At 44.6% G+C, this 10,851-nt stretch overlaps 1 protein-coding gene across 2 annotated transcripts in view; it reads left to right on the top strand.

The window, feature by feature from the left end:
• LOC139217591 (NLR family CARD domain-containing protein 3-like) overlaps positions 1–10,851 on the top strand; it is a 64,382-nt gene that overhangs the window by 37,578 nt on the left and 15,953 nt on the right. The window contains exons 1-9 of one of the 2 annotated variants that reach the window (XM_070848946.1): positions 1,102–1,422; positions 1,517–1,645; positions 2,019–2,097; positions 2,913–3,114; positions 3,268–5,071; positions 5,167–5,340; positions 6,157–6,330; positions 7,078–7,124; positions 8,551–9,101. In XM_070848946.1, coding sequence (XP_070705047.1) covers positions 1,343–1,422; positions 1,517–1,645; positions 2,019–2,097; positions 2,913–3,114; positions 3,268–5,071; positions 5,167–5,340; positions 6,157–6,330; positions 7,078–7,124; positions 8,551–9,101 — 3,240 coding nt within the window. In that variant the 5' untranslated portion in view covers positions 1,102–1,342. Of the gene's footprint in view, positions 1–1,101; positions 1,423–1,516; positions 1,646–2,018; positions 2,098–2,912; positions 3,115–3,267; positions 5,072–5,166; positions 5,341–6,156; positions 6,331–7,077; positions 7,125–8,550; positions 9,102–10,851 lie in introns of those variants that run through there. The other variant, XM_070848945.1, reaches the window with a different exon arrangement.

The following is a 10,851-nucleotide window of genomic DNA, read 5'->3' as shown; positions in this document are numbered from 1 at the left end:
GCATATCTAAAGGCAGGGTATGCAACTTACTTGGTTTTGACACTGCTGTGTGCTCCGTCTCTCCACTTTAATTCAGGACAGACAAACTCTCTCTACCCAAACTTTAAAAATAAGCTTTGCTCTGCTCTGATTCATTCAGTCCCACTAATAACAGCAGGAACATTCAGAGAAACGGAGGCCTTCATTTCTGAGACTTCAACACAAGAAATCATTCAAAATAAACTAAAAAAATCTCAAACTCAAAATTTGCTTTTAATTTCACTGGATACATGTTTATCATACCTGTTAAATTTTATTTCAATAAATAGAATCTGTCCATCCTTTATTTTTCCTGCTGTTGCTGGTGAAAGAGTCAGAGAATCATGTAGTTCTCCTACCTGTCCACTAGATGGAGCTGACTGACCACCTGATGACCTTCAATCTGTCTGTGTGTGATTTTTTTATTTAGATACTATCGCAGTAGTTCAGCCTGATGAAGATAAATGTGTGAATAAGTTTCTGTGTCTCGTTTGGACAAACATCTTTTATTCTGGCTGTTTTTTTAAAAGGTGGGAGGAGGCTGATTTAATGAACTGATGATTTCTGGCTTGATTAGTGGGCTTTAATTTCAGGGGGAAGCATATAAACGATGAAAAGAAGAGGTCAGAGAATGGACCCTTGAGGAACCCCACACGTTATTTTTGTTTGTTCAGATTTAAAATGACCAGTCGTCACAAAGTAGTCCCACTTTTCTAACCTGTCCAACAGCATCAAATGCAAAGATTTAAGATTAAAATTGTAAATGAAATGTTCCATGTGTGGCTACTCAGGTGATGTCATTTAAAACTAGTGCAGCCTCAGTGCTGTGGTCTAAAACCAGACTGAGGGGATTATTATGCACCAAGAAAGTGTTAAGCTGCAGGAAAACAACCCTTTCAATGGCCTTTCCCACAAAAGACCAGTCTGATGTTTGTCTGTAGTCGTTTATCACTGAGGCGTCTAGATCAGGCTTTTTCTAGAGAGCTTTAATAACTTCTGTCTTCAGGGCTCCAGGATCCATGTTGCTGCTGATCTGTAGTTGATCAGATGGTCAGTTAGCTCCACCTGGTGGACAGGTAGGAGAACTACACCATCTGATCAGTGGCTCCTCTGACTCTCACTGGGTTTCTGCCACAGGTTGGACCAGTTTTGACGTCACTGGTGTTTTTCAGACTTGGACTCTGAAGTGTCTGAATGTGCATGTTATTATTCTCACTGTGACGTCTTCAGGTGGAACCAACAGCAGTAAGAGCCAGAAAATACTGTCAGACCTGGTTGGACAGTGAAGGAGAGCAGCTCTCAGTGTGAAGGTGGGGGCTCTGCTATGGATCAGTGTGAGGAGGGAGGCCCCCCCTCTAAAACCACCCTGCGGGGGGACCGTGACGGCCGGACCGAAGCTCAGAGGTGAGATGAGGATCTGTAACCGTCCACCATCTTCTCCATGTCAGAGTTCAGCACACCATCATTGTTCTCACTCAGAGCTCTGTGTGTGCTGAAGTCCACAGAAGCAGCACGGACCAGGACCTGGACCTGGACCTGGACCTGGACCCAGCTGTGTGTCCCTGAGGAGTGACCGTTCTATGGACCATCGTATTTTTTTCAAAGGACGACTTTCCTCTGAAACACAGTGAGTCATCGTGTCACTAAAGAACAACTGGACCTTTCAGACAGTTCAAAGTGCTTCACAGGGAATAAAACACAATAAAACAGTGACAGAAACATTAGAATAACATGTAGAAGATAAAAGAAGCAGCAGAAAAACAGTTCAAGCTTCAGAGAAGATGCATTTACAAATTAAAGTTAAGAAGAACAGCAGAGACCAGATGTTCCTGTTTCCAGCTGTGTGTCAATGAGGACTGATTTTAATCTTAAGTCACTTTTATTTGTTCGGCCTCTCTCATGTTCTTCTATCCTGTTTTGCTTCGTCTGTCAAAGCACTTAGTAAACTCTGTTTTTAAAGGTGGCTTCTGTTCAGGTATGCTTTTGTGTTTCCTCCACAGAGTTCATCAGGATAACTTAGATGTTCCCAGTGGTGAATCTGTGCTGCAGCATCACACAGACCTGGACTCCATATTTATGGTGAGTGGAGAAACAAGCACAGCCTCTACTGATGACTGCAGCAGATGAAATGATAACAGTTCAATGATGTGACATAAAAGGTGGTTGAAATCGAGGTCGTCCTCAATGATCTCGGCTCAAACATTTCTCACAATGGAGGCAGTGACGGAGCCACGGTTCGCTAACAGGGACTAGTTTAGACCACAGGATTGTGCTGTTGGATTGGTACCTTCCAGATAAAGGTCCAGTCATGTTTTAATGTAAGCAACATAGTAATGACTGTTTTCATTAGATATTAATTCCAATATTTAGTAATATAAGTGCTCACGACGGCCTTGCTGGCCACATGGAACCTTTCAGTGGGTCAGATCTGACCTGTGGGTCCTAATTTGCCCTGGTCTGCCTCAGGACGGCCGTAGAAATGCTGCATGAACTCAGGATGGTGGAAAAGGTGTTTGGTGACAAAGGATAAGCGGCTACCTGCACAGCTGTGACAAAGATGTTTCTTGAATTAGAAAGAGATTTTTAGAGAATCTCTGACCACCAGATTTGGAACTTGGAGGTCAGTTCCCACAGTAGGAATCATCCAGAATAAGTACAGATAAAAACTGGCACCACCATCTAAACTGTACTGACCTGACCAGCCAACGACATACAAGTTTTAGGAGTCTGAATGTGATGTGTTGCACTGAGCGAACCTGAGGGTCCTCTAGGTGGAAACAGACTTCCAGACGTGGGTTTATAACTGCTGTCACAGATGGAAAGTGGTCAACCTCAAAGTGGTGTGTTCAACAAGTTGGGATTGAATTGTAATTGTTATTTTTCCTTTTTTCCAGCTGCTTGAAAAGAACATTTTCAGTTTCGTGACAAACGAGCTGAAAAGGTTCCAGAAGGTTTTAAGTTCAGATTATTCAGAAAGATTCGACAGTCAGAGTGAAGATGAAGAGCAGAGGAGCAGCAGAGAATCATTTCTGAGGATCACTGTGGACTTCCTGAGGGGAATGAAGCAGGAGGAGCTGGCTGAGCGTCTGCAGAGCAGTAAGAGGATTTTAAGAGCTTCAACAGGGTGATGAGAAGGAATAGAGGAAATGTTTGTATCACATCAGTGACGTCTTTGGGGATCGACAGCAATGATAAAATGTTTCCATCAGATGTACATCCACTTATTGATTCAACCTGGTGTTTTTTCAGAGACTCTTGCTCGTGCATGCCAGCGGAAACTCAAGTCTACCCTGAAGAAGAGGTTCCAGAGTGTGTTTGAGGGCGTCGCCAAAGCAGGAAACCCAACGCTGCTGAACCAGATCTACACAGAGCTCCACATCACAGAGGGGGGGGCTGCAGAGGTCAACAATGAACATGAGGTCAGACAGATTGAAGCAGCTTCCAGGAAACCAGACAGACCAGAAACAACCATCAGATGTGAGGACGTCTTCAAAGCCTCAGATGGAACAGAGGAACCAGTCAGAACAGTGATGACAAAGGGAGTGGCCGGCATCGGGAAAACAGTCTTAACGCAGAAGTTCACTCTGGACTGGGCTGAAGACAAAGCCAACCAGGACATACAGTTCATGTTTCCTTTCACCTTCAGACAGCTGAATGTGCTGAAAGAGGAAAAGTGCAGCTTGGTGGAACTTGTTCATCGATTCTTTAGTGAAACCAAAGACGCAGGAATCTGCAGGTTTGAAGAGTTCCAGGTCGTCTTCATCTTCGACGGTCTGGACGAGTGTCGGCTTCCTCTGGACTTCATCAACAATGAGACCCTGACTGATGTGACAGAGTCCACCTCAGTGGATGTGCTGCTGACAAACCTCATCAGGGGGAATCTGCTTCCTTCTGCTCGCCTCTGGATAACCACACGACCTGCAGCAGCCAATCAGATCCCTGCTGAGTGTGTTGGCATGGTGACAGAGGTCAGAGGGTTCACCGACCCTCAGAAGGAGGAGTACTTCAGGAAGAGGTTCAGAGATGAGGAGCAGGCCGACAGAATCATCTCCCACATCAAGACGTCCCGAAGCCTCCACATCATGTGCCACATCCCAGTCTTCTGCTGGATCACTGCTACTGTTCTGGAGGTTCTGCTGAAGAACCCAGAGGGAGGAGAGCTGCCCAAGACCCTGACTGAGATGTACATCCACTTCCTGGTGGTTCTGTATAAACTGAAGAACATCAAGTATGATAGAAAATCTGAGACAGATCCACACTGGAGTCCAGAGAGCAGGAAGATGATCGAGTCTCTGGGAAAACTGGCGTTTGAGCAGCTGCAGAAAGGGAACCTGATCTTCTATGAATCAGACCTGACAGAGTGCGGCACCGATATCAGAGAAGCCTCTAAGTACTCAGGAGTGTTCACACAGATCTTCAGAGAGGAGAGCGGACTGTACCAGGACAAGGTGTTCTGCTTCGTCCACCTGAGCGTTCAGGAGTTTCTGGCTGCTCTTCATGTCCATCTGACCTTCATCAAATCTGGAGTCAATCTGATGTCAGAAGAACAGTCAGCATCCAAGTTGTCTAAAATATTAGTAGGTAAAACAAAAGTGAAACATCTACACCAGAGTGCTGTGGACAAGGCCCTACAGAGTTCAAATGGACACCTGGATTTGTTCCTCCGCTTCCTGTTGGGTCTTTCACTGCAGACCAATCAGAATCTCCTACGAGGTCTGCTGACTCAGACAGGAAGTAGCTCAGAGACCAATCAGGAAACCATCAGGTACATCAAGAAGAAGATTAACAAGGATCTGTCTCCAGAGAGAAGCATCAACCTGTTCCACTGTCTGAATGAACTGAATGATCGTTCTCTAGTGGAGGAGATCCAACAGTCCCTGAGATCAGGAAGTCTCTCCACAGATAAACTGTCTCCTGCTCAGTGGTCAGCTCTGGTCTTCATCTTACTGTCATCAGAAGAAGATCTGGACGTGTTTGAGCTGAAGAAATACTCTGCTTCAGAGGAGGCTCTTCTGAGGCTGCTGCCAGTGGTCAGAGCCTCCAGCAAAGCTCTGTAGGTGGATGGATCACTGGATATATTCATTTCTAGACTTTATATTCCATGAAGAAGAAAGTCTACCATTGTGTTTATCACTGTCTCTTCCTCAGGCTGAGTGGCTGTAACCTCTCTGAGAGAAGCTGTGCAGCTCTGTCCTCAGTTCTCAGCTCCCAGTCCTCCAGTCTGACAGAGCTGGACCTGAGTAACAACGACCTGAAGGATGCAGGACTGAAGATCCTGTCTTCTGGACTGGGGAGTCCACACTGCACACTGGAGACTCTCAGGTCAGAGATCAGCTGTTTGTTATCAGCTGATTAAAACGTTGGTTTACACTCAGGTTAATGTTGATGAGGAGACTCCACATCTGAGGGATCATTCTTCTCATATAACTCTGAAAAATGGTTCCAAACAAACAGAACAGGAAAGGAGTTGAAACGTGTAACTCTGAATAGTTTCTATTGGTTTGTATAACTGCATCAGTGTTTGTGTGGCTTTCTGTTTTTGATGTATGTCTATGAGCCAGCGACTCAGTAGATACCAACTTGTTCTCATTACCAGGTCGTCAAAGACACGTCCCTCAGCGTCTGGTACTGAGGCACAAGGCACCCTTCAGCTGCAGCATTAGATGTTCAGAAACACTGATCTGGCCCTTCACTCCAAACATTCTTCACTCCCATGTCATCAAATTCTGACCTCTGTTTAGCTTCTGTATGAGATTCACAGGACTCTGACCTCGCCACAGGTCTACTGGACCTTCATCATGAGGCAAGAATGATGAACACCTGGTTAAAAGATGGTTTGGGTGAAACTGTCTCCTGGCTGAAAGTTCAGTGTCTGACCGATTCATCCATCCATCTATTCATCCATCCATCCAATTTGACCCCCTTCCTTTGCAGACATTCTCACTATTTACACTACATTGCCCTCTAGTGTCTCACACAGACACTTCAGGGTGCCTTGTTAGTCGGTATCAGACACAAAAGGGGTCGACAAAACGGCAATATTTGATGAGCTGGTGGAGAACAGTCTGAGAATAGGTGTAGATATTTTTGCAGTTCCTTTTTCATTGAGAAATTGTACCAACTCTTTCCTGATTCCAGGCTGTCAGGCTGTCTGGTCACTGAGGAAGGCTGTGCTGCTGTGGCCTCAGCTCTGAGCTCCAACCCCTCCCATCTGAGAGAGCTGGACCTGAGCTACAACCATCCAGGAGACTCAGGAGTGAAGCTGCTGTCTGCTGGACTGGAGGATCCACAGTGGAGACTGGACACTCTCAGGTATGAACAGAGCTAAAACATGGTGTTTGTGCTTTCTTGTTACTAATTATAGAGATGCATTTGTCCCAATATTATTCGCATGAACAGCTCATCAATCTGTCTGTGAATGTGGAATCTATAAATATAAAACACCTTCCACAAATACAAAAAAGATATTTTGCAAATATAACAGACCAGCAAAACACAGAATCCAAAAATAAAAACAATATAATTTCAAAGTAGTGCAACAACCTGCAGCTTCCAGTCCTCACTAGATACTGAAGGTTAAACATGAAGATAAGGGAGGGAAAGACGTCCAGCTTCCTTGTGCTGCTGCGTCAGAAGCAGAAGTATTTCTGAAGAAGCAGCACAAGCCCACGAGCATCCTCAGACAGAAGTGTGTGTGCTAGAACGTCTCCAGAACAAATGAACACACACTAATAATCAGCGTCACATTAACGTGATGAAACACTGAACGCATCATTTATCGCTGGTTGTTTTCTCATCAGCTCGTAGAGACGGCGTGCTCTTACTTTGGTGGGACGTTTGTCTGAAATTCAAGGATTCACAAATATCTGTTTGAAAGTTTTAATGTTGGGAAGACGTTCACAAACGCTTTTCATTTCTCTGTAGATTCATTTGATATATTCACAGGTTTTATTGTGGAAGTTGTGTTTTATTTGCAGAACATGTTCAGTAATAATACTGAGACAAACCATCTCTATAGAAATGTTCCTGTTTTCATCCTCTGACTGTTTCTTCCTGCAGGATGGACCATGGTGGAGAACACTGGCTGAAACCTGGTCTGAGGAAGTGTGAGTGTGGATTCAGACTCATTCATGAGAACAGAGCAGCTCACAATCTGATGTTTAAAGATATTTACAGACTCCACACTGCAGCCTTCTAGTCAGCTACAGATGACAACCTGTCACTTTGTTTCTTTGACTGATGAACATTTGATGAATGAAGGTCATTAATCAATCAACCTTTCTTTATATAGAGCTAATTCATAACCAATGTTGTGACTGATACTGATCAATATGACTGACACTGATCAATATGACTGACACTGATCAATGTGACTGATCCTGATCAATGTGACTGACTGATCAATGTGACTGATCCTAATCAAAGTGACTGATCCTGATCAATGTGACTGACTGATCAATGTGACTGATACTGATCACTGTGACTGATCCTGATCAATGTGACTGATCCTGATCACTGTGACTGATCCTGATCAATGTGACTGATCCTGATCAATGTGACTAACACTGATCCATATGACTGACACTGATCAATATGACTGATACTGATCAATATGACTGACACTGATCAATATGACTGATCCTGATCAATGTGACTGATCCTGATCAATATGACTGACACTGATCAATGTGACTGATCCTGATCAATGTGACTGATACTGATCAATGTGACTGATACTGATCAATATGGTAACAGTGAAAAACACGACAATATTTAACGTGTGAATAATAATAACAGAACTAATATCAGTAAAAAGATCCTCAGCAGTGATTCATGAAGTCAGAGAACCACAGCAGGAGAACCAGGACCAGGATCTACAGGTTCCAGGTTCCTGTGGATCCTGGTCCTGGTTCTCCTGCTGTGGTTCTCTAGTTCCTGTGGATCCTGGTTGTCCTGCTGTGGTTCTCTGGTTCCTGTGGGTCCTGGTTCTCTGGTTCCTGTAGGTCCTGGTCCTGGTTCTCTGGTTCCTGTGGATCCTGGTCCTGGTCCTGCTGCTGTGGTTCTCTGGTTCCTGTGGATCCTGGTTCTCCTGTTGTGGTTCTCTGGTTCCTGTGGGTCCTGGTCATGGTTCTCCTGCTGTGGTTCTCTGGTTCCTGTGGATCCTGGTCCTGGTTCTCCTGCTGTGGTTCTCTGGCTTCATGAATCAGTGCTGAGGATCTTTCCACTAGTTGTAGTTCCTAAATATGGTCACTAGTTCCTGTGGTTCTATGTTCTCTGTGGTGGTCGGATCACAGAAGGTGTCCTGACATTTAAATATGATGTAATCAGCCCCACAAACTGTCATCAGTCATTGATCACCAGATCTTCTGCATCAGCTGAGTCCTGAGCCGTGACTGAGCAGAACCGGTTCACGCAGTGTAGAAGAAGAAGAAGGAGGCTCCAGCTGCTCGACCCTGAATAAACTAAAGTCAAAGCCAACAGTTGGATCAGCTGATAACCTGCTGCTGTTTGGTGTCTTCTTCTCTCCATCAGATTCCTGTGAACTCTCAGTGGACACAAACACAGTGAACAGACTCCTCAAACTGTCTGACAACAACAGGACGGTGACACTGGTGGAGGAGGAGGAGGAGCAGCCATATCCTGATCATCCAGAGAGATTTGACTACTGTATTCAGCTGCTGTGCAGAGAAGGTCTGACTGGTCGCTGCTACTGGGAGGTGGAGTGGAGAGGATGGGTGGTTGTAGCTGTGAGTTACAGAGGAATCAAGAGGAGTGGAACCACTGAGGACTGTTGGTTTGGATTTAATGATCAGTCCTGGAGTCTGGAGTGTTCAGGTCTTGGTTACTATGTCTGTCACAATAACAAAAAAACAACCACCTCCTCCTCCTCCTCCTTCCCCTTCTTCCCCTCCTCTGGTACAGTAGCAGTGTACCTGGACTGTCCTGCCGGCTCTCTGTCCTTCTACAGAGTCTCCTCTGACTCACTGATCCACCTCCACACCTTCAGGACCACCTTCACTGAGCCTCTGTATGCTGGGTTCTGGTTCTGGTCTGGGTCCTCAGTGTCTCTGAGTTCTCTGTAAGACCAGAAACACTCAGAATATTAACACACACACACCCCATCTGTCTTTGTTCACGTCTTGTTTGTACATAAAGTTTTGTTAAACCTGTTTCACAGTTTTCCACCGTTGGACTTTGACTTCACTTTAAAAACTTGGTTTTCTGAGAATGTGAGAAAATCTTTGAAGGCTTTTCTTTAGTTACTTGAACTTTTTCCTCAACAGTGTACTTTTATTTCTCCTGTGCTGTGATGTTGATGTAAAAATGTGGGCTCACCGGATCAAACATGAGATCACTTGGAAGGATCCATGTTGTCGTTGAATAAAATGTTGGTAGAATAAATGTTTCGGTGTCGTTCAGCTTCTGCTCTCATGTCTCCACAAACCACCAACACAAACCTGCAGGTGTTTCAGCAGAGAAAAGTTCAGACAGTAACACTTTCCAGAACGTCTCCTTTAAAACATGTTGACGATGAATTAAATCCAGGTTTTCCTGCTGGTTTCTCTGCTTCTGACTGACATGAAACCTTCTAAATCAAAGTGAACACGTTTAAACACACTGAAACATTCAGCTGCTCCTGTGAACTAAACCAAACAGCAGCTTTCTGTTTGTGTCGCTGACAGAAAGTCTTCAGTGAAACTCCACATTGAACAAAGTGAACTAACAGCACTGATGCAGAAGTGAAGTCCAGCTAATGCTGAAGATCACGTCTTCTGATCAAAGCTTCTGATTATTGATTATTATTAAAGTGACTCCACAGAAAACAGAGGCAGAATTTCATGGTGGTCAGAAACTTGGAGAAAAACCAGCGTTGGCTGTGAATCAACTAACGAACGCCTGATCATCAGGCGACAAACTGCTTCATACCGTTAGCCAGCAGGCTAACAGTTTAGCTAACTGACCAACACTGATCTGGTTCTGACTCGTTCACATGTGGTTCTCCGCTCCGTTAGAAATCCAGCACACACACTAAAATATTGTCCTGTAAGAGGCTCAAACCAGTTTTCCTGCTGCCGCCCACAGCAGTGAATCCTCCTTTAACACGTCTTCTTATCAGCGTCACTGCTTCTGAACACGTCGGCTGAAACGTTGCTCCGAGATGGTTTGAAAGAAGGTTTGAGCGTCCCTGAAGTGGACGTGTGGTCGTGAACAGAATCGAGGCTCTTTCCATTCAGGACATTTAACTTTATTACCAAAGACTGAATGTACAATTTACAGTGGAAACAGGCTAAAAACATAAAAAGGTACTGACGAAGCAGCTTCGATAAGAACGGACTAAAAGGTTAAAACCAAAGCATCAAAGCAGCTTCTGAGCCAAACTTCACGCGGTCGGCTGCCGACGGCGTCTCAGCGTGAACTCGCCACCCCGGACTGAGCAGCCGTCCAGACCGGGAGCCTGGAGGCTGCGGCGCTGCGCTGCGATTGGCCCAAAGCCTCCACCAATCGAGGTGGACTTTAATCAAAGTTCATTTATTTTAATAATTATTAATTATCTTTGATAATTATTAATTATTTCTGATAGCCAAATTGAACATTACCACTTGTCAAAGCACAACACTCCTGTATTGTTAAATGTTAGAACATCAAATTTAATCAAATATAATGTCCTCGTCCGGGTTTGGGACCAGCAAAGTGTTGGTTTAGTTTCTAACCTCATGCTCCACTTAGGAGCCTCCAACAAGTCACAGTAAACATGAACCTTTTTTCATAACTACGATTCAAATGCAGTGATTTATTTCAGTGTGACAGCGAAGAAACATTAACGTTTCCATC

This window comes from Pempheris klunzingeri, chromosome 18, assembly GCF_042242105.1.
Source record: "Pempheris klunzingeri isolate RE-2024b chromosome 18, fPemKlu1.hap1, whole genome shotgun sequence".
NCBI lineage: Eukaryota > Metazoa > Chordata > Actinopteri > Acropomatiformes > Pempheridae > Pempheris > Pempheris klunzingeri.
The sequence above is the reverse complement of the archived record's forward strand: the minus strand, read 5'-3'. Positions and strand labels throughout refer to the sequence as shown.